The 21,948-nt window shown below is 38.1% G+C and overlaps 11 protein-coding genes and 2 non-coding genes across 13 annotated transcripts; 2 read left to right on the forward strand and 11 right to left on the reverse strand.

Moving 5' to 3' along the window:
• Positions 1-552: 552 nt before the first annotated feature.
• Positions 553-2,895, reverse strand: SPOG_02864 (uncharacterized protein). The gene has a single exon (XM_013165525.1). The coding sequence runs from the start codon at positions 2,128-2,130 to the stop codon at positions 1,741-1,743; it is 390 nt and encodes a 129-aa protein (XP_013020979.1). The 5' UTR covers positions 2,131-2,895; the 3' UTR covers positions 553-1,740.
• SPOG_16158 lies at positions 2,884-2,955 on the reverse strand. Its single transcript has one exon. It is a non-coding gene; the product is annotated as a tRNA-Pro (tRNA).
• A 453-nt stretch (positions 2,956-3,408) lies between these two features.
• On the reverse strand, positions 3,409-5,191 carry SPOG_02863 (inorganic phosphate transporter). The gene has a single exon (XM_013165524.1). It carries the CDS (start codon positions 4,783-4,785, stop codon positions 3,850-3,852), a length of 936 nt encoding a protein of 311 aa, XP_013020978.1. The 5' UTR covers positions 4,786-5,191; the 3' UTR covers positions 3,409-3,849.
• SPOG_16159 lies at positions 3,484-3,555 on the forward strand. Its single transcript has one exon. It is a non-coding gene; the product is annotated as a tRNA-Pro (tRNA).
• SPOG_02862 (DNA topoisomerase I) lies at positions 5,146-8,086 on the reverse strand. The gene is made up of 3 exons (XM_013165523.1): positions 8,038-8,086; positions 7,888-7,988; positions 5,146-7,838 (listed from the first exon to the last, which is right to left on the reverse strand). The coding sequence occupies exons 1-3, from the start codon at positions 8,048-8,050 to the stop codon at positions 5,523-5,525; spliced, it is 2,430 nt and encodes an 809-aa protein (XP_013020977.1). The 5' UTR covers positions 8,051-8,086; the 3' UTR covers positions 5,146-5,522.
• Positions 8,087-8,126: 40 nt separating this feature from the next.
• Positions 8,127-10,644, reverse strand: SPOG_02861 (vacuolar sorting protein Vps33). The gene is made up of 4 exons (XM_013165522.1): positions 10,234-10,644; positions 9,510-10,188; positions 9,194-9,466; positions 8,127-9,140 (listed from the first exon to the last, which is right to left on the reverse strand). Exons 1-4 carry the CDS (start codon positions 10,288-10,290, stop codon positions 8,368-8,370), a joined length of 1,782 nt encoding a protein of 593 aa, XP_013020976.1. The 5' UTR covers positions 10,291-10,644; the 3' UTR covers positions 8,127-8,367.
• Positions 10,645-10,672: 28 nt separating this feature from the next.
• Positions 10,673-12,423, forward strand: SPOG_02860 (WD40/YVTN repeat-like protein). The gene is made up of 2 exons (XM_013165521.1): positions 10,673-10,857; positions 10,910-12,423. The coding sequence occupies exons 1-2, from the start codon at positions 10,821-10,823 to the stop codon at positions 12,163-12,165; spliced, it is 1,293 nt and encodes a 430-aa protein (XP_013020975.1). The 5' UTR covers positions 10,673-10,820; the 3' UTR covers positions 12,166-12,423.
• On the reverse strand, positions 12,374-14,536 carry SPOG_02859 (sir antagonist; the record flags this gene model as incomplete). Its single annotated transcript, XM_013165520.1, has 1 exon — positions 12,374-14,536. The coding sequence occupies one exon, from the start codon at positions 14,534-14,536 to the stop codon at positions 12,374-12,376; it is 2,163 nt and encodes a 720-aa protein (XP_013020974.1).
• A 1,226-nt stretch (positions 14,537-15,762) lies between these two features.
• SPOG_02858 (transporter Tvp23) lies at positions 15,763-16,435 on the reverse strand (the record flags this gene model as incomplete). The annotated part of the gene is made up of 2 exons (XM_013165519.1): positions 15,763-16,198; positions 16,269-16,435. The coding sequence occupies 2 exons, from the start codon at positions 16,433-16,435 to the stop codon at positions 15,763-15,765; spliced, it is 603 nt and encodes a 200-aa protein (XP_013020973.1).
• Positions 16,436-16,571: 136 nt separating this feature from the next.
• SPOG_02857 (di-trans,poly-cis-decaprenylcistransferase) lies at positions 16,572-18,072 on the reverse strand. The gene is made up of 2 exons (XM_013165518.1): positions 17,418-18,072; positions 16,572-17,356 (listed from the first exon to the last, which is right to left on the reverse strand). The coding sequence occupies exons 1-2, from the start codon at positions 17,725-17,727 to the stop codon at positions 16,890-16,892; spliced, it is 777 nt and encodes a 258-aa protein (XP_013020972.1). The 5' UTR covers positions 17,728-18,072; the 3' UTR covers positions 16,572-16,889.
• A 36-nt stretch (positions 18,073-18,108) lies between these two features.
• SPOG_02856 (zf-PARP type zinc finger protein) lies at positions 18,109-19,421 on the reverse strand. The gene is made up of 4 exons (XM_013165517.1): positions 19,238-19,421; positions 19,065-19,113; positions 18,356-18,943; positions 18,109-18,282 (listed from the first exon to the last, which is right to left on the reverse strand). The coding sequence occupies exons 1-4, from the start codon at positions 19,266-19,268 to the stop codon at positions 18,231-18,233; spliced, it is 720 nt and encodes a 239-aa protein (XP_013020971.1). The 5' UTR covers positions 19,269-19,421; the 3' UTR covers positions 18,109-18,230.
• On the reverse strand, positions 19,348-20,471 carry SPOG_02855 (uncharacterized protein). Its single transcript, XM_013165516.1, has 3 exons — positions 19,905-20,471; positions 19,565-19,843; positions 19,348-19,490 (listed from the first exon to the last, which is right to left on the reverse strand). The coding sequence occupies exons 1-2, from the start codon at positions 20,000-20,002 to the stop codon at positions 19,735-19,737; spliced, it is 207 nt and encodes a 68-aa protein (XP_013020970.1). The 5' UTR covers positions 20,003-20,471; the 3' UTR covers positions 19,348-19,490; positions 19,565-19,734.
• SPOG_02854 (SNARE Sec22) lies at positions 20,419-21,849 on the reverse strand. Its single transcript, XM_013165515.1, has 4 exons — positions 21,759-21,849; positions 21,440-21,584; positions 21,207-21,370; positions 20,419-21,147 (listed from the first exon to the last, which is right to left on the reverse strand). The coding sequence occupies exons 1-4, from the start codon at positions 21,790-21,792 to the stop codon at positions 20,843-20,845; spliced, it is 648 nt and encodes a 215-aa protein (XP_013020969.1). The 5' UTR covers positions 21,793-21,849; the 3' UTR covers positions 20,419-20,842.
• Between the last annotated feature and the right edge of the window lie 99 nt (positions 21,850-21,948).

Here is a 21,948-nt window from a genome sequence, read left to right on the forward strand (position 1 = left end):
GCTTGAATCGAATTTCAGCTCCTTTTCCGACATCTAAAACAAATAAAGAGAAATTTCAATGAATAATTAGCAAAAGAGCGTCAAATACCAAGCTGTCGATCCGTATTCGATGCAAAATTTCGCAAACGCAAAACTCATCAGAAGTAGCAGCCAAAACTAAAGAAGCTCTACCTGGTCATTCCAAAAGCACAAAATGGAAGTCAAAATCAGCCCAATTGGCAGGAATTGAAGAAATAAAAAGTTGGCTCCAGCAAGAAATTTCGCATCACTTACGCAACATTTTTGCTCAGGATAATGATGGGTTCAGTTACGCTATCTCTTATAGCGATTATTGTTAATAAATCGTTGAAGATACGTTTGAGTCACAAGGAACAAATAACAAGTTTCGCTAGTTTCGCGTTTGTTTACATAGCAGATCTCACTTTTCTGTGAACTGTTAACAACTTTTTACTTGAAAGTGAGCTACTAATTTCTCGTTGTACTTAATTTATTCACACAGAAGAAGTAACAAACAAAACATGGAAACTGCAGACGCATTAGCTAACTGCTTTTCATTAGACAATTGAATAACAGCCTACAACCAAAAAGCGGCTTTCACGTGTTCTTCAGGAATATAATTACTTACAAAGTAAATTTTTGAATCACGTTCTGTAAGAAAGAAATGAAACGACCGTATTTAATTGAGACTAAAAGGGTTTCAATTGATGGATGTACATACAAGTTCGATAATGTTACCAACGACCCAAAAGGGTTGGCTCCAGTTATGTTATGAAAAGTATACCAAACTTATTGCCTCTGAATATGATAAAAAATAGCTGTTAAATGAAAAGTTGGGCATAGATAACAGTCAAAGTTATCCCAACGGCAACTGCAAGCAGTAGTGATAAACAAAAAATGAAAAAAACAGCGATATTACTTTGAACCTTCACGTGTCCTAAAATATTTTTTTTTTTTCAACTCTGAAGAGTTGGTGCCATACTTTTCTAAAAAGTCGTCCAAAGCAAGAGAAACCAACGGATTTTCTCTCTGGTTTGGGAAGACTTCGATTTGGTAGGGTTTCTTATGTTCTGTGGTGTAAATAAAGAAAGCACCTTCTTGAGATTAACATCGTAAACATTAGCATGGTTGTTCACAGGAGGATCTATCAAGCCTTCCAAATTTTTTTTCAAACTCTTTTAATAGAAATAAATGGGAGTATTCAGCGATTTAATAGCAACATGGTCGGAAAAACGAAAATTTGTTCTGGATGCAAAACTCACAAATGATGAGGAAAGCCAAAATTAAAGAGAAATAACAGCTAAATCAAAGGAATTCTGCCTGTTCCAAACAAAATCAGTATAATTGTCAGGAACTGAGGAAAAAAGAAGCTGGCTTCATCAGGAAATTTCGCATCGCTTACAGGTAACATCTGTTATAATTTCGCCTTTTGTTTATGAAAGAGTAAACAAAAAAATTCCCTTTTTTGCGAAGCTTTTTCTTTGAGAGATTTTGTCTTGTTGATGTTTTTGATATAAAATATGTCTTTGATCCTAGAAGATTATAAGTTTTGGAAAAAGCTTAATTGTACCTCGAACACGTGCTATTTTTTCTACTTTTCTGCACCTAGAAATGAGCATGATACTAAACTAGCAAGGAAGGCTTTTTGAACACGCTTAATAAAATGTATAGTCATAGCATCAATTCCTATTTGTTTTTAAGAGGTTCACACTTTGGTTTCAATTTGTAATTAACGCACCAACATTATCGCAACGCGATGCTAATAATTTTCAAATCCACTTTGAGGTAGCAGGGGTCTGGTAACATATCGTGTAAACCTCGATTCGACGATTTTTGTTTACAGTTCATATTTTCGGCTTGCCAAATTAACAAAAGAGAAAGCCAGGAAAAATCAATAACAACAGTGAATAGTAATGGAAGAAATTGCATCATAATAAGTCTAAAAGAATCGACAACTCTACGATGTGGAGTTATCATTAATTTAGCACCACCACCGCTTTCCAATACTCCTAAGGTGGCACGAAAGAAAAGGTACAAATACATGTACAGCTCAACTCCACGAGACTCAACAATTCTGCTTTCCACCCATTGTACAGTCAATTTTAGGCAACTATTTTCCTTGCTTATAACCATAACTTGAAAATAAGCCCGAATAGGAACCCTAGCAAGCAATAACCGTTACCACTCCATAACCAGTGCAAGCGTCCGAAAGCTAATTTTGCCAGTGGCCATCCTCAAACACAATGTCATTATCACATTCGATCAATAATTTCGTATAATTGGAAAGTATCTACGAAACATTTCCGTTAGGCCATAACTCTATATCTGAAAAGTATTCAAAATTCAAACCATGCACTTTAACCGGCCGACTAGAGAGATCTACTGTATGTCATTGTAAGCCGTATTTTCAGGAGGTTCTCTAATAGCTAAGGTCAGTTTCTTGTCGTTGTATACTGATACATTATGCAATGGAATTAGCATCACTTGCTAATAATAAAACGAATATAGCTGTTAAAGCCCACTCATTCTATACCAAGTCCTATTGATGTTAGTCAATTAATCCCCCGCCCCCACCTAGTTAGGAAGTTAGTAATAATCGTAATGGATATAATACTAAGAAATGCGATTAGAATCGAAATGGAATAGTGATGGGTAATAGTCTTGGTCATAGTTGTTCTGAATTTCGCAAAAAAATTCCACTAAACAATCGTGAGCTTTTGGTTTCCGGTAGGTATGTTGTGTATCGGTAAAATCGTCGTATAAACAGCTAGTAATATTTGATATCATTAGGATCTTCTTTGACAGACAAGCACGAAGTATTATGCTTTACGTTTTATTTATGTTCCCTAAGTTCAAATTACTTCATACGAAATATGTAAAAAAATTGGGCTGTTCTGGGAATCGAACCCAGGACCACCATCACCCTAAGATGGTATCATACCACTAGACCAAACGGCCACTTGTTACTTCATATCGTAGTATATTTTAATTATTCAGAATACTAGGGCTGTGAGTCCTCAAAAAAGATGAAATAAATGAAAGTACAACCCGACCCATTTTATACTTTTAGAGACTTGTATTTTTATTTCAACGCTATAAGTTTCATGCTACTTGTTGATTTTCCAAGATTGCGTGGATGTCGAGTTGCATGGACCGGCCTTGGTGATGGTTAGGATCTTTTAATGCAACGTTGAGATGAAATCACTTTCTAGTAAAACTGACTGAATTCTTTTATAATTGAGATAGATATCCATGTGTATTAAACGTGCGTTTTGCCTCCACGTGGTACATAAACCGAGCGCTGGCTGGTCACTTGAAACACAACATACCCATAATGAAATAGTTTTTCTACTGATGAAATCCTGTTAATTTCTAATACGGAGTAATGATAAATATAAATGGTTTATAGTCCTCCGAGACATTACAATGTACCACAATTTATTTAATATCTCTTATATAAACTTTATTATATCTAAAGCACAGCGCGGCCGTTTGGTCTAGTGGTATGATACCATCTTAGGGTGATGGTGGTCCTGGGTTCGATTCCCAGAACAGCCCAACTTTTTGGTCATCAATTTGGACAATGGAATGCATCTTTGCGGTTAAACTCAAGAAAAGGTCAGCGACACTCAGACTTAGGATAACTGGAGCTTGCTACTTTCCTAGAGATGTCCATTATAGCATAAAAGGAAATGATTTTTATATTGAGTAAAAGGCTTTGAAAGACAATGTTGTCTAATAGCTAAAATAGTAAACTAACGAGAACTATTTACTAAAAGTGGGGAGGAATAACAGAAAAGCAAGAGCTACTCAATTGCTGTTGAACGATGAATAAAATTAATTAAAACAAACTTAAGCACCAGTAGCAGGGAAGCCACAAGCAATCTTGAAAGAGTCATAGATGAGCCATTGAGCACCAGTCAAAGTACCAATCATGAAAATACGAACAGTAAGACCGTTCCACAAACCACCAAATCCAATATTGCGGTAGATACGAGAAGCAGCAGCACCGACTCCCTCACCAGCTTGCTTGGAAGAGTTAAGCTTAGAAACCATAGTATCAGCGGGGTGGCTAATGATAGCGCAAAGAACACCAGCCATATAACCACCAGCAAAGGAGATACCGATCTTTTCACTCTTGCTGTACATGTTCTTGGGCTTACCAATGTAACTGTACAAGCTTTCGACAATACGTTCAAAAGAGGCAAACTTCATCATGGTGTAAGGAATTTGACGGAACCACAAAGGAGTAAGTCCGCGGTAGAGAGTACCGAAACCTTCATTAGCAACAACCTTAGTCCAAGCCTCACGAGTAGTGTTGGCAAAACGAGGAGAAGTAGTTTGGATACGAACCTTGAGAGCTTCCATAGGGCACAACATAACATCAGCCAACAATTCAGCGGAAGCAGAAGCAGCTAAGTAGACACTGGTACGGTAATTGTGAGCGTTCTCGGAACCGACAATCTTAGAGTATTGGTGTTTGAAGATTTCATAGAAACCGTATTTACCACATCCTTGAAGAGAGTAACCGACTAAAGTTGGAACACCACCGGTAAACAGACCACGAATACCTTCCTTACCGAAGATAGAGCGTAAGCCAGCCATGTTGCTGGAATAAATGTTGGGATTCACTTGTCTACGGCATTTCACCACGTCCAAGGGAGTAATGGCTGTGTGGGTAAGACCACAGGCCAAGAGACCACCCAAAGTACAAAGACCATAGTACTCAGGTGTAAAGAGTTGAACAGTCTTCTTTTGAGGAACTGAAGGGACAGGTGCGTTCGACATTGTATCAAATAAAGACGTAAAGAAGTAAAAGAGAAGAAGTTAAAGACGAACCAGGTATTATCTACGAAAGAAAATCAATTCTGTAAGGCTTTTAAAAACGATTTTTTTTCGTTTTTAAATAATAATTTATGTTTATATCAATAAAGAACGGGGTTTAATCACTAGGAGATTGAAATTCTTACAATTTCCAACTTGCTCCAAAGAGGGGGGGTGGTTTGTAGAAGGAAGGAGTGAAGCACCTGTGAGAGAAAGGATGTCTCCGCGCGCTACCAGTTTGACTGTTTCGTCTGTGGTCTTCCGTTGGCTCGCTCCGGTATGCTCTATCGGACCAGAAATACAAGCTTAGCGTAACCTTGCCCAACCACCTTATGTCTCACTATATAGAAAAGATTAAAATGAATTTCCTTGATTTTGATTATAATTACAGAGGCATAAGTGCATTATAGAAAGCAATAAAAGTTTTAAAAATTACCATGTCCCAAAGTCCAAAAGGGCAGTAAGACAAGATCACTGTTGTCAAATTTCATTCCTGCGGCAATTTCGATGCATGTAGGTAATAAATTAAACAAACCATTTAATATTAGAACTTAATCTAGATAGATTCTTTTAATATATAAACCTGAAATCCATAACTTCCAACTAAATTTATCAGTTTTTCACTCAACGAAAGCAGCTAAGTTATGACAAACCAATCAACGGAAGTTTTAAACCTGCCCAAAACAATGAATAGAAAGAAATCACCATTCCCAATCCGCGGGTGTTTCAGAGGCCCAATTAAATTTGTCGCGTATCGTTTTACTAAACAGCTTTTCAATCGGAACATCTTCTCGTCTACTAAATGAAAACGTAAGTCGTGGATCAATGTAATTGATTTTGCTAGTTGTTAAAGCAGTCGTCTTGTTCTCATCCTTATCGATCATTTGAGTACGCATCACCTTGATTCGCTCATTTAATTTTGTCAAGCGACTTTCTAAGCGTTCGAGCGTTGCTCGTCCAGGATGAACTTTGGTTGTTTTATACTCAGCATCCAACACCGCTTTCAGCTGGTCCGCCGCCGTTAATCGTTTTTCTAATTCATTGTCAGGAAGTTTGCTCTTTGGATCTTCAGCCATAATTTTTTCGTTATCACGTTCAAATTTCTTCTTGATCTTTTCTTTTTCTAATTCATAAAGTAATTCGTGATGCCTTTCAACCCATTCATCATTTATACCTTCTTCTCCCTGTACCAGTTCCGGCTTCTTTTTCGACAGTTTAGGTTCTAAACTTAACATCATTCTATGTAAACGAAGTCTCTGATACTGTAATGCTTTTATACGTTCCTCATACCGCTCCATTTGAACGTCATGATTCTTCGTTACAGACCGTTGATGGTTACATAAAACTGCTACCGTTCTGTTGGCACGGTTATAAAATAAGACCTTATCTGCAAGGGATAAGTTCTTGGGCATTTTCTTTAGTTCTACGTTCATCGTATGAGATGCATTATATGTACGGAATACCTTTGCTGATAGTCCATCCATTAAGCTCGTAAGGTATTTGTTCAATGTGTTGGTTGTTAAACGATCGAATATCAAGTCTCCTTCTTTCTTTGGTGAACGTTTAAAAATTCTCAAATTTTTGAAAACTTGAGGGTCCACCTCTACTTCGTTATAATACCGAATAGAATCTTTACCTAAAAAGTCAAAGATTACAATGTTAGGGGGTTTCAGTGTAACATGCTCATAGCGTAATGAACAACAACCAACAGTATCTGCTTCATCTTCACCTTTTTCGTTACCCGCACGAAGGGCAAAGACATCAATCAAGTACATGGCTGTTCCTCGCTGGCGTTCCACCGTTAGATCACTCTTGAGGTCTTTTGTGTAACCCTCTCGAATATCATCAATATAATCTTTCAGTTTTCGAGATTTTTCGTATTTCTTTAAGTCACTCTGTCCTTTCAAAGAGCTACCAGCTGCCAGGAAAACGTATTTCACATTATTGTTAACATTTTCATGCCAAGTAGCCAGCCAAGTGACTGTATTATCATGTCTTACTTCAGCCCAATGATGTCCTGGTAAAGGCTCAGGAATGGAAGCTTCTTTGCCTATGTTAATTGTAATTTGCTCTGGATAGACACGCCGCTTTAATGAACCCGTTTTAGGATGGTTACCTCGTCCACGGAAAAGTCCAGGTGGCTCAATGCGGAAGTTACCAACACGTTCCTTGCGATTGTCCAGTAGACACCATTTATACTTTTCTTCTTCCTCATCTTTTTTCTTTTTAAGTTCCTTCTTTTGTTCTTTCGACATATTTCGTTTTTCCTCTCTTTTTCGCTCAAAATACTGGAACATTTGGGTAAAATCACATTTGGAAAATTCTTTGATATTATGTTTAAAATTACATTCGTCGCACACTGCTAGGAAATCACGAAAAAAGTTTTTCTGGAAAGTTGGGTTTTTAGCATGGTCGGTTTCCAACATTGCGCCAAAAAACCCTGCAACTTCCTCTGCTTCCAAAGGAAGATCCACCGGCTTTCCATCATAGTATAGTTTTACATCTTTTGGAAGAGGTTCATACGGAGGGGCAAATATAACACCGTTGTGTTCCAGGGTAGTCCATTTTTGGGTACCATCGAGATTTCTTTGTTCCCACCATTTAAATTCTTCTTCTTCTTCCTCTTCCTCTTCATCGTTTGGAGAACGGTTACTGCCCGTAACCGTGCCGGATTTAAGCGATGGAGAGGGAGGGCCACTTTTTAGCGGAGTTAAATCTCGATCATCCATTTCTTCTTTCTTAACAGGAGTACCATTTGTTTTTTTTGTTTCTTTAGATTTTCCTCTGGCTGCTCGTGGCTTCGCTTTGGTATTTAACGGTAGATCATCCTCGTCCTCCTCCTTAACCTGTTTGACTTTTTTACGCGTTCCTTTTTTTATTTCATTATCTTTTTTGTTACGTTTCGTAGCACGTTTAGTCTTTTTCTCTACAGGTGCGCGTTTACTTCCTATAGGAACATCGTCCTCATCATCATCGCTTTCGGGTTTCACGGGTTTAGCTTCACTCAGGGGAAGTTCCTGTTAAAGCAATGGTTAACTAAAGCCAAAAGAAAACACTCATGCATACATCAAAACTCTCATTTTCATCATCCGACTCTTGGAGATTTATTTGTCGGCCAGTGTTTCGAACAGAACGCCTCCGAGCTGAAATAGAAATAGAGTCCGAATCTTTTAAATTGTTAGCGTAAACTTATAAAGTAGAAGCTGCATTTCCTACCTGATGAAGACATTTTTCAATGTTCGTGTGTTGTAGAAGGATAGTTTATTAGTATACGAAGTCAGTGCTGGCATGGCAACCAAAATACACATAATACTATAAACAATAGGACAGACAAATTATAATAATAACTATAGACAACTAGCAGATGGAATTTAGTACTTGTTTTCATATTCAAATTAGTTTGCTTCTAAGGATGAACTTTTTAACTACTATCGTCGTGAATCCGTGAATAGACTTCCTGAAGGTCGCCTAAATCTGCGTTTCTTAAAGCATTATTTCATTAATCAATCGCAATGTTTTTTATTAGAGACGATTAATTAGTAGACATTACTCATCAATCAGAGTTTGGATAGGTGGCATAAAGGACTGTACAACTTTACCACCAGTAATCATGCCTGTAGTCATGAAAGTAAATTCGAAATTTTCAAATTTATCAGCCAATAAACGGAATGCTGAAAGTTCAGTAAACGTGCAGCCTCCCAGGAAAAAAACAAGGATTTTTCTCTTTTTATCCGTTCCTCTCGTAAACGTTCGAGTAACATTTTTATCTTGCTGCTTAAACCATCTATCTACGTATTCACCGGGGAGGTTTTTTAGTTCCCTTAGTTTCTCAGGATTGTCTCTGTTTTGCAAAATATCATAAGACATATGCACAGACAAGGGCCCGTATCCACTGTAGGTATAAGAGATGTCCGAAGGATGCTGTTCATCAACTTCTTCATTAATCAATGGATAGCTGTTAAGCCAAGTGGTATATGAGAAAGACCTTTGCAAAGAAATATTGCTTGAGGGTCGAACACGTAACAGCCCAACGTCAATTAGACGTTGAAAGGTCAATAAATTCTTATATCCATAAGTCTGAACAATTTCTTTTCGGTAATAATCTATATCTCTCTGCTTTAGCCCTGTTGAAACGATACTAGCTAAACAGAGGATACGGAACACTTCTTCAACAGGTACATCTGTATAAATCAACTGATCTAGTAAAGGAAATTGACTGGAAGGTTCAGCGCCAGAAACAAGTGATTGTTGTATTTGTAAGATTTTCTGAAAGGTACTACTCTTTGCATGCTGCATCATTAATTCAGCGAGTCCAGTGTCTATCTGTTAGTTCATATAGAAAGGGAAGTGCAAGCTTCCAATATATACTTACGTATATTTAATGAAGTGTGTTCTGACTGCAAAGAACCCAATTTCGACACAAAATCGCGAATCTGATTCACTGTTTTAGCCTGACGGCGGCCTTCATAATCACTTGAAAGTTTTCGAGCAATTTTTCCCAAGTAGGAGCCAATGCAATTGAAGTTTACATCTTTAACATCCTTTGTGATCGTACTATACGATGAACTTAAGGAGAATTTCTTGTGTGTTCCGGAAGACGAATTTTCATTTCGACTTACTAAGTTCGGGGGAAGTTTTACGTTCACTAAAAAGCTCAGTTAATTTGAGTTAGAAAAAAAATAACTTACTCTGATCGATTCCTAGTACTTCGTCTAAAAGACCAAAGTATGTTAACTGAGTGAGAAACGGAGTTACCCAATCCATTGTACGATCCATAATTAAGACACTATCATAAGAAGTAGAAAAATCAACTTCATCTTTTCTTGCGTTATTTATAGCTTCTTCTTGGTACCACTTATCCCAGATCTCGATAAGTTTAGCTGAATTGGAACCACGACCAGATGCTCGAGGAAATCGCCCGTTATGTGACTCAAAGTTAACCAGAGCTCTGACAGAAGACTTAAGCAAACTATCCTCTTTAGCACCAGGTTTCAGTTCTAAAGACAAAAGGTCCTCATCCAAAGGTACCATGTGTAGCGACCATTCCATTATAACCAATTCCCCGAAAACACCCTCTTCTTGAAGCACTGTCTCAAACAGAACATTTGTATCCGGAAGTAAAATAACAGTATTTTCAGTTTGGTTCATATTCCGCTGATGTTGCCGAACATGAGCAGAAACTAATCTGGCATTCTCATACGTGGGTCGACATAAATAGATGACTTTCTGGTCTAATTCTTGAGGAATATTTTTGTCAAACCAAAATACTTGAGGAATCCCATGTTCTTGAAGAGTATTAGTCGTAATAACTTGCCCTAAAATGCCTGATAACTCCCGTTCTAATAACAGGCTTTTCTTTCCTGCAATCTGTATTGTTGTTAGTCATTAAATCTTTAAAGAAAAATAACATACAGAGTCTATAAGATCTAATAAATAAAATCTGGCTGATTCTTTTGCGTCCTTGCTCATTGAATCATTAAGCTAGCCCAAGTGGTAAAAGTAAGGAACGCTGTGCAGTCAGAACGAAAGCAATTGAGCGCATCCAGTTTAAGCGCAGTTTATAGATTTGGTATTTTATTCCATCCTTTAACTTTTGATTTATGCCATGCTGTTTCAGTGCTACTGCTTATTACAAGATTCTGTTCAGTAGCACAACAGACTTAATTGGTTTGAAATTTGGAGTATTATAAAAGACAAGGTTTTATTTTTAGTTAAAAAGATTTATTCTTTTTGAAAAAGAAAGGATTCAGAAGCGTACCTTGACCAAGCATGCTCTTCAGTAATTAAACCATAAGTCCATGAAAGTCAGTCATTCAATTGAAGAGATTTATATGCCAATATAATTACATAAATTTTTTTTAGGTTTAAAGGGTTTCTTAACTTTTCATAGTCATAAGCATTTTTTTTTATTTTTTCGTTCTCCTTCTTGCCGTACCACTAGCACCAAATTTTGGAAATTTTGAAAAAGCAGTATTTTTCTTATTATTTCCTAATTCTGAATGACAAATGGGGATTTCGATGAGCAATACTTAATCCGTAAGTGCTTACAAAGTTGTATTTTTCTTATATTAACATTCAAATGACATAGCTGAAAGTGGAGCGGTAATTCAGGATTATCTTGATGACTTTCTGTATACCTCATGGTATACGGGAAAACGAGACCTCATTGAGTTGGATAGCTATGGATTTCCTACAGAAGCCAACTTTAGAGTGAGCACTGATCCATTAGTTGGAACTACAGTCCGTCAGAGTATTGATTTTCAGGGAATCCCTTGGGGAAATGAAGCGATTGGACCTAGGGAATATTTTCGTCTTTATAGACTGCATACGTACAGCTTGGCTTGTAATCATTCCGACTGGTCTCCGGACGAATTGTCTATAGACGATGTTCGAATTTCCCCGTATGATCCATTTTTCGAGTTTCATACCTTCTATAAAACTCCAGTGTGCGTGAAAAATCATTTTCATCTTTGCAAGAACCTTGCATTCTTCGGGGAATACAGTATTCTTTATGTTAGCAACTCTGGTATCCAAGGACAGAATTTATTGACTAAAGAAGTGGCCGACGTGTTTGACTTTCGTAATAGTATCTTACAGAAAAATTCTATCTGCTGTTTATCAACTTCTCAGCAACTAGGGTGCTTTAGTACTTTATACGGACAGTATGGTATTTTTAATCCAAAAACTCAAAGTTGCAGCATTCGAAAGATGCATGACGAGTCCATCAACCATATACAATTGTTAGACTACAAAGGTTTGGCAGTTCTTGGATGTAACGACGGAACAGTGGCTTTGGAAGATATAGAAAAGACTGGTAATCAAGTAATTTTCCGTGGCACAGATGCTGTCAATAGTATACATCCTTCTCCTGATTTATCTTTATTATTGATTTGTTCAGATTGCAAGCGTGTGCCATTATTCGATTGGAGGTCAAACCAAGTGGTCGATGAGATTTTTCACTCTGATTCTGTTCTTACTGGATCATGGCATCCAAATGGACATATTCTTGCAACAGGAGGACAGGACACTACCTTAAAGATATGGGATTCAAGGTTTTTTAAATATCCAATTCGCACGCTGGGAAGCCAAATGAGTGCTGTTACTAACGTAGTATTCTCTTCCACCGGCGACAGTCTTGCTGCAGTTGAACAAGCTGATTTTGCGCAAATCTATAACACCAAGACGTTCAGTGATTGCCAAGTTATAGATTTTTTCGGTGAAGTATCCGGCGCAAACTTCTCTCCTTCCGGCGACACGTTCATCGTTGGCTTAGATGATCCCATGCTTGGTGGGATCATGGAGTTTCGAACATCCATTCCCAGTCATCTAACCTGCTTTTTTTGATAGGTTCTAAGTCTTTATACTTACGATTAGACTTTGAATGATTAATATTTTCTTGCTTTAATTTCATATGTTGCATACACAATTGCTTTTTGTCTAATGTCTTGATTTTAAATTCTAAAAGAAAACTGAACATAACATTAACATTAATCTATCCCAACCCTAACTATTCAGAAAGCCATCTTATACATCAATACACATAATTTATACCCTATTTTTCATTCTGTTGGCGACATTTTGGACATTGTTCGTCAACCTCATCCATTTGTCTATTCTCTGGTGAGTCATGGTAACATGATTGATGTACAGAGTGACCGCACTCAAAATGTAGAAATCTATCATTTGGACTACAGCCACCTTGGTCTCCAAGCTGACACTGAGGTTTGGTAGATGTTGGTCGACTGTAAGGATGATGACGCACATTTCTACGGGCGACAGGAGCTACCATGCGAGGAGTACTAGCTCCTGATGGAATTCTGCTCGTTTCTCCAATGTCACTACTAACTGCTTCCGATGGAGTAGAGACGGAAGGTCGATCGACATTAACGCCTTCGTCGATAACGCTGGCAGTATTAGCTGAAGGCAGCTCAGGTTGTGATGGAGATGCACTTGGAACGGCAACACTGGTACTAGTTTGATTTTGAGGAGCTTCTGCTTGGTTAGTAGCTTGCTCCTGTTGAGGATGCTCAGTCGTTTGTCGCATACGATTTTCAAACTCCTCTTGGAATCTTCTAACTATGCGTTGACCCATTTCACTAAGGTGTCTTAACCCTGAAGGAAGAGCTGAAGATAATCTAGAACGGCTTTCATTATTTTCTAAAGAATCTCTGCCACTTTCAGTTGTGCTGCGATCTTCATTAGAACCATCGTTGTTTGTTTGAGTCTCTCCTGTGTTTGTTGGAGCAGTAACAGTTGCATCGGCATTAGGTGGACGAAAGAAGTAGATATGAATCATAGGATTCGTAGATGTAGCTCCTTCAGGTCTTGTACGGTCTTCTTCAGAAGGTTCGGTAGTATTAGCAGCTTGTTCTTGTTCATTCATATTTTGATCGACATTGCCTTCACGACCAACAGAGGGTTCTCCTTCAGCATTCTGAGCCTGTCTGGCATGGTTTTGAAGATTTAGCAAACCATTGGGACGAAACAAACTTTCCAACACGGTAGGCAAATCTGCAAGGGAAGGCAAACCATGGAAGGTAATAAATTGGGTTGATGGCCGACCAGAAGCATCACCTGACTCAGGTGTTTGAGCGGTGTTTGGCTGACCAGCCGGGGGAATAAATGGAGGAAAGTTCAGTATATTTGGAGGCTGAACTAGGGTTGACGGCTCAATCGGCCGAGCAGCACCAACCTCTGAGTTTTGGGACTCTGCTGGTGGAGCATTCTGTCTTTCCGCATCTGAAGCGGCATCTGTACGCATTGAGGGCAGATTACGATCCAAAGGATTAGAAAGGAAGGAGTTGAAAAGAGACGTCAGGGTGATAGGAGGACGAGGCAGAGAAGACGCCGGTGGAGCAGGCTCCGTCGACGGGGCATTGGAGTTGGAATCAATGGGATTTTCGCGCTGTGGCTGAGAAGTCGACAGTGCTGGTGAATTTGATACAGATGGAGAATCAGATGCCGACTCTGTCGTTTGAGGCGTACGATGAGGTGCAAGGACGAAGCGTATGCGATTCAAGGCGATACGGGGAGGAGTGGGTGTACCCTCATTTGCACCATTTGCAGGAGTAGCGTTGGGTTCCGCGCCCTCTGGACGTTGTTGTTGAGCGAGTGAAAAGAAAGGATTAGTATTTTCAGCAGGAGCTTGTTCGGCATTTTCGCCCTGATTTTGAGGACGATGGTTGGAATGAGGAATGATAAACAGGACAGGAGGATGAGAAGAGCCAATCGTTTCATGTGGCACTTCTTTGCGACAAAGAGGACAACTACAGTGATCGTCGAGCCAGATTTTAAGACAGTTTTTACCAAAAATATGACCACAAGGCATACGAGTAGCCGTGGTCTCTTCATTTATATTCATATCATCATAGCAAATGGGGCAGCTTATATCAGGGAGTTGCTCGGAAGAGACCTCTTCAAAAGAATCCCAAGCTTCCTTAAGAGCTCGCTTTACTGGAGGTTGAAATGGGTTAATAAAGTTTTCATTTTCGTTTCCATCAGCTCCTCCTCCTCCTCCTTGAGGGGCGATAATAAACATCGTGCCAACAGAAAACGCCAGCGGATGCTCGCGATTTTCTGGATTACCACTCTGGCCTTGACCTGGTTGAGAAGCAGTGTCCTGGGGCGGCGGTTGAGTACTATCATTCTGATTTCCGCCAGCAGGCTCTTCTTCCCAAGGGAGGGTGGAGCGATCTGTTGGATTGTTGGAATCCATTATAAGCTATGAACAAACAAATACGGACGAAAATTAGAACACACAAAAAAGAAAATAAAAAAGACAGATAAAACGGATCAAATAGTCAGCAGGGAAAAAGTCACAAAACAATGAGGGGTCAAGAAAATGGAAATAAATAATAGGAAGGATAAACGAAAATGCAAACTCTGGAATCGAATAGGAGCAGTAGCGGTTATAAATTATAAAAACACGTAAATGACAATAAAACTAAATGTATATATACAACAAAATGCTTTAAAGCAATCGATCCAAGTCGAAATCGACAAAAATGGATATTCAAACTGAAACTCAAGTTAAGAAAGGCTTAAAACAAAAAACAACCTAAATTATTATTGTTTTCTCCATCGAAATGACACACTGCGATATCAAATTCCAAACAATCTGTGACAACTGTACAGAATCAGTTTCAATATTCGACTGAAATACCAGCGTTCAACTCCGTTAATATACAAGGCAAAAGACAAGAATGAATGCGCCCTCTTTGTAATATAAGATATATGATAAATCCAAGTTTACGCAAGAAAGGCCAATTGGAAATTTATATAAGTCGCAAAAGTATTTACAGATGATCCATACTGCTCATTAACTAGGATTACGAAACGGAAGACAGAAAAGAACTTGTAAGAAAATTACGGAACGTTTACATGGTACATGTGACCATGGCGAGTGGCAAGGTGACAAAATGACTTCATAAAGTCGTATTGTACTAATGTATCATCTTATGAGAAGACATATCGTCTTCTTTAAAAGGGCAATACAAAGAAAATGCAATATAATTATAAAGAAAGCTTCTGATAATATCGATTGAAGGAAAAAAGTAAAAACAAGTTCGATTCGATGCGAGAAGAGGAAAGAAAAGAACAGGAAAAAGAAAAGAAAAAGAAAAAGAGCGGCAAAAACATTCCTTCCTTCTTCGGAAAACATAGCATAGAGTCCTAGCGTAAGTACATACAGGAGACGATATATCCGGCATTTTCAAGAAAGGAAAAGAATTAACTTGCGATGAAGTTTGTAGTTTAATGGTTCTGAATGAAAGCGGATTCTGACACAGCTATTCCTATTAGAAGGCAGAAAAGACAGAAAAATGTACCGTAAGAAATCCCTACTGGTTTGGTGAATATCTGTCCTTTACCTTGAGCTTTACGAATCGTTCATTATAGTGCTTCTACTCATTGAAATTCGTCCAAGTCTGGCTCATTTTGTATTTAGCCAAAAAAGCGCTTAATGAAGGCCCTCGAAAGGAGTTGAGATACAAATCCAGAAGAATTCGACTCCACGAGCTCCGTAGCCCATCGTCGCTTGGCATCTTTGTCACATCGACTGTACGCAGCAGTATTGACGGACGTCAATGCAATACCTATTGCTACAAGAGTAAGCCATAAAAATTGGAGGCGAACCAACGCTAGAATTCCTAAAAGGCCCCAAATTGCTGGATATATATACAGTCCATACCAAAATACTTTTTGATCGATTGTGTTCCGTGGATGATTGGGGTCAGCCGACTCAAAAATCCATATACTTTCACCATCGACACCTGTTTCATTTCTCCATCTCAGTCCAACAAGCAGTCGGCCAGAGACGTTCTTTACGGTCCACAAATCCATCGCCAGTAATGTGAATATCAAAATAAATAGCAACATACTAAACAGAAAAATAATGTTAGCAAACCAACGATTCTCATGATTCCACGAAACCAAGTCCGACAACATACAAGCTAGATGTAAATAGCATTCCTAAAATATACGCAACAATGGCGCCTGTTCGAAAGAATAAAAAGAAAAAGAGAACGACCGGATGAGATGACATTCGAAACATTTTTGGTACGCGAAATGCGTTCCTCTCTTCTTCTGGGACTGCGGGAGCCTCTTGTGAATTCATCGTGCTTTGTTATGATTCTCTTTTCCGAGAGAAAAGGACAGAATGAAAGGAATAAAATTGTGTGTGAGCTTGCTGATGCGTCAACTCATTATCCCATTCAGTGTTCATATAAGGAGCTACATTTTACAACGATACAGGACATATATTGAAATGAGATATTCTCTACGGTACTAAACAAATGAAATGAAGTATTTTTGCAAATCGTAAATAAAATTCAATAGAAAAAGTTAATGAATGTATGAATAATAGGTATAAAATAAAGAATAACGAAATCATGGAAATCTGTAATGCTTTCCGTTGTCTAATGCAAATCTCGTCTACAAGTACATGAGCATTGCAAGTCATAAATCACACAGAAGCACAATCTTCACAGAGGAAGAGAGACAGTTTCCAACATATCATAACAATAGAAAGGGCGAATGAAACGATCGTCACAGTTAACCAATGTTCCCCTTTAATGGCCAATGCGCATCTCAGCATTGGAGTAACTACTGAGTGCTTTAAAGAAACTTAGGTAGCTGGGACTGGTAAATACAGGGTCATGAAAAATTTCACATAAACGTAATTGCCAGGGAGGGAATCCCCGTAATTTGAAGTAGGGTGAGAAAATAATTAATAGGTCGGGCTCAGGAATAACGCTTTCAGTCAACTCTTTGTCAATCAACTCTTGCGTCACTTGTTCACTCGTTATTACTTTCTTTGTAGTCAAGTCAGCCAATCCACGGGTTAAATCAATGATAGCATCTCTTCCATCCTCCTCAGCAATTAGATGGACCTTTAAATCGATTGGTTCCTGTTGCTCGTTCTCATTGTTCGAGCATGAGTTGCGAACGTGCACAATGTGTTTTTCACGTCCCATGTAAAAGGGCAAATGGGAGTAGATGGCTTTTTCCACAGCTTCGGGATATTGTTTCAAAAATCCTAAAGGTTAGTATATTGTTCACACAGTCATGCTGATAACAGTAAATAAACTCATTCATACCCTTCCTTTCATAAATGGTAAGCTCGGGTATGGCTGAACAAATGCACCATGACGCTAGTTCACATGTATCATGAATTAAGCCTTCCAATCCAGCATTGTCCCGGCATTCCAATATGACAGACAAATGTCTTGGTTTCTTTTTTAATTTAATTGTATCTCTGCGAATAAGATCGCGACTACAGTGATGATGGTAGAGAAAATTCAACAGAAAATTGCTACCCCATGAAATCCAGTTTTGACTAGAAACATAGACGGTAAAAGCCTTATGTATCAACCAGAAAATTAAAAAATAAAAAAGTCCACGGAACATCTTTGTCTTTAATTATCCTTGTTAATCGTGATGAGCTTCCTTTAACGCTAATGTAACCTGCTAGGTGAGGTATTGCAGTAATTAAAATGATTTATGATAGTTTAAGAAATAAGAATTACTGTCAACGAAAGAATTAAGTTGCTATTGTAAAGTATTCTTGTTTGGTTAGTTTTGTATATGGTAGGTGTCAATAGACCAACATAACAATCAAATACTTATACCCTCAGGGTTAAGGTTGCTTATTACCATTCCGGATTTTGGTTTTGTCAATTAAGTAAAGAGAAAGTACAACATTTAAAAAAAAATAAACAAATACAGTTTCATTTTTTTGGTAGAACCAATAAAACCTCTATTGTTTCGACTGAAACAAAAACAGCCTTCCCTGTATGTTAATTGACTACGTTGAGGTTTAACGTCATGAATAAAGAAATAAGTTTTATGGTAATATTTGCTCAGATTCTTTCATAAACTAAAAGTTTATATTCATATCATGTTCAATATCACTAGTCACTGTCGGAGTACTCTTCACCGCTTTCAGCATACTTGACAGGGTTCCTGCAATTATGTTAGAAATAGTTGTTTTCCTTTTCATCTCCTCTACTTAAAATGCGTTATTTTCATGGCATACCTAGTAGAGCGTTTTGGACGATCCGAGGCAATCGTTTTTTTGGGGGACTTTTCCTCTGATTCACTACCATCTTGATCATCTTGGTCTTCTTCTTCAGCATCGTCCTCATTCTCCGGCAATAGCTCTTCTTCTTCTTCTTCTTCATCGCTTACAACCTCGAGCTTTGGTTTCTTGGCGTTTTCCTTTGATGGCTTAGGTTCTGTTTTTTTGTTAGGGGCTTTGGAATTACGCTTTCGCTTTCCTTTGACTTCCTCAAGTGGCTCCTCTTCTTCTTCCGTGGTTAAAATTTCTTCTTTTACGCCTTCCTCGTCGTGCTCGTTCTCTTCTGGTGCCATGGAGCTAGAAGCTTCTACATCTTCATCATCCACATGACCCTGTTTAAAAGCTCGTATAATTTTCTCTTGAACAGCTTCATCCTCTATTTCATCAAAACCATCAAGGTTATCGACAATGTTCCCTTCTAATTTTTTTTCTACGTTTTGAATGACACGTTCAGTAACACAACCCCAGTGTCTCCACATCCAGCTTTGAAAGCGACCTGAGTCAACAAAGGAACCGAATCGAAGCTGTCCACGCTCAATTTTCGACCTTGCATTCTGTTAGCTAATGTTCCTTTTTCAATTGTGATGACGAGAACTTTTCCAGTTAAGCATAGCTTGAGCTTGGAAAATCAAATAAAAATTAAAAATAAATAAAAGAATTTCAGTACCTTCCACAGAGATTACTTTTACAACTAGCTCTGCCAGTTTTTGCAATTTCTACACGTCAGCACTCATGAATCGACACAGCCAGTAAAAACAATAAAAATATGAACAAACAAAAGCGGTAGCACATTTGATTGTGACCATACTGTTGCTTGTTATTGAAAGTGCAACTTCATACCAACACGATAACCTCCACCGCCTTCAGCCATGGTGAAATGTATAAATTAGAATAAAAAATAACTCAGAAAAAGAACAGCCTTTTTTTCTTCTCGTTTAAGAACCACAGTTACCGAGGTAGGATTTCTGACCTTGTAAACAGTGAGGAAGTAGTGTCATCATCAGACACAATAGTAGAAGCAGTCAAAAATTCAGAAAAACGATAAAGATATCGAATAAATAGGCAAATAAATAAATAAATAAAAAGTCCAATTCTTTGAAAGTTAGAATAAATGATGATTTGCTGAAAAATATATATATATAATCATAATGTGAATCACTTTCGTACCCAAAGATCATTCATACAAAAGGACTCGAAAAACTTTAATGAAAAAGATTAAAAGACAAAAAAATTAAAAGGATAATCCACGTAATCTTAATAGCGCCCAAGTCGCATTGTGAAACATCCTCAATTTCATCGTTGGGTTTTGTGTTTCTCTGAAGCAAATGAGCGTGACATTATCTAGCAGAAGAAGAAGAAGAGGGAGTCGTTTTTCCATAACGCTGATCATAAGCTACAGAAGAATTACGAGGAGTTGCTTCTTGCACACGAACAACGGGAATTGATCTAAGAAATACATTGCCATTAGTCAATTGCATACAATAACTTTATGATGTTCATAACTTACATGGATCTTCGTTTCAACAGTCGTTTAAAGAAATGACTTATAGGGAAACAACAGTTTATGTCAGAATCTGGCAAATTATTCGAAGACGATGCAGGCATGGAGCAATGTTTTCATGTCTCAAAAAGGACTTCTGTCAAGGAACCGGAACTTTTCTAGTCAAACAACGACGTAAGTTTTGTTTTCGTCAACGTTTGTTTTTTGTTTATGAGTGATTTTTCAGAAAAAAGAGAAATACTGATTGAGTCGCTTATTCTTGTATATTAGAAGAAAACTGAGGAATTTCTAAATTCGAGATGTTCGTATCTGGTAACGTACAGTGGGCAGTTGAAAGAGGGAATCAACTTACAGTTCATAGGAATACTGTCAATGAAAGTAATTAGAACACAAGTAGATTTCACTCAATATATAGAATAAGAATTAAACGAAGAAAAGAGAGATAAAGAATGAGATCACAATTCATCCAAAGGAAGCTCTATTGAAGGTGGACAAGACAATCGAAGGTACTCAAAAGCTTTCCTTACAAGAGAGAAGAAAAAAGTAGAAAAATAAAACAAGACCATGTATCGGTCTATTTGCCAATTTCATTCACAATCCATTCCATTGCTACCTAAGAGTACGGTATTTCTTATAATAAGCGTATTAGAAGCAAAAGATTAAAAAGGCATTGCCTGCTATTCTAGCAACATTAAGCAAAATCTAAAATATTACGAACATTCCTGTTTCAACTTGGAAAATTATACATTTCCGAAAATCATGTTTTATTTTTTTTCTGGACATGTCTGGAAAACAATGCGTTAAACAACTTTGTCACACGGAGGGAGAGCAAGGATGATCCTTCAAACTTGAAAAGATTTTCGCTGTACCCTTACATTACATCGACCTTCTTTGTCCACATTGCCAACTCAGTCAAGTATACATAGAAAGCTCATCAGGTTTCATCAAGTAAAAAAGCGCCAATAGATAAAGACGATAAAGAGAAAAGCAATAATAAAGACAGGTCCATATTGCTTCCACAGTGCTTCCAAGTTGACACGGCGTGCAGCCTTTTTGTATTTCGCACTAGAAAACCTTAAATCCGAACTCAAGTCGGTCATTTTCTCCAAAGAATCGCCTCGGTAAAGCAAGTCTTCAATATTTTTGGTCATGACTCTGGTAACATCCTTTAGCTCCGTATTTAGCTTGTCCAGATTGTCATTTGCACGAGGTGTATTATAAACACGTTTGGATTTCTGCATAAAGATATCTAAACACATGAATTAGCATTCCTTTTTCGTTTCTTTTCATTCTCTTTATTCCACTTACCAAATTGTACAAAAGCAAAGGGACGCAACCCTGGTTGCAAGGCCTCTTCTCCGTAGGTGCCCCAAAATTCAACAGCTAATTCCTCCAAATAGGAAAATGCAAGCTTTCTAGGATACGATCGATCACAAATACAAAGATACGAAATTCCATGTTCGATAATGTAGCTGTTGCATGTTAGTAATCAATCTATCTTTACGCTGCAAGAATCCTTGAGTTTACGAAAAGTTACGTACTGAAACGTATAGTCACCAGCTTCAATGGAAGCTTGCTTCTCGGTTGATGGGGTTAGCCTCTTGAGGATCAATTTCGCCTGTTTCTTGTGGCTTTCTAGTTTCCTTTCTGTCGATTCATCGTCCACACTGGCAGCCAACGGCAGACCTACAGAATGAATTAGCACCCGAATCAAAACAAAGTCGCATTCCAAAGCGATTGAAAGCTCAATCTAATTCCAATGACATTTACTTTGAGAGGCATCAACAAAACGCACGTTCTATCTCCAGAGCTTCCCAAGTAGAAAATTCACAAATCTTGTTCCTTCTTCCTGTTACTTACCATCCAGTCTTGTCACGCTTGTCGATTTTACCATCTTCTACAAGAGCGTGTTTTTGGTATAAAACAAAAGCTGCCTTTGCTGAACCTTGGCGAGTGCGACCCAAGCAACAACAACAACGTGCTCATACAGATCATAATAGCCTGACGAAAGAAGCTCGTTATGTATGTTAAGGAGGCATCTCGAAGTACA

This window comes from Schizosaccharomyces cryophilus (genome assembly GCF_000004155.1).
Source record: "Schizosaccharomyces cryophilus OY26 unplaced genomic scaffold supercont4.1, whole genome shotgun sequence".
NCBI lineage: Eukaryota > Fungi > Ascomycota > Schizosaccharomycetes > Schizosaccharomycetales > Schizosaccharomycetaceae > Schizosaccharomyces > Schizosaccharomyces cryophilus.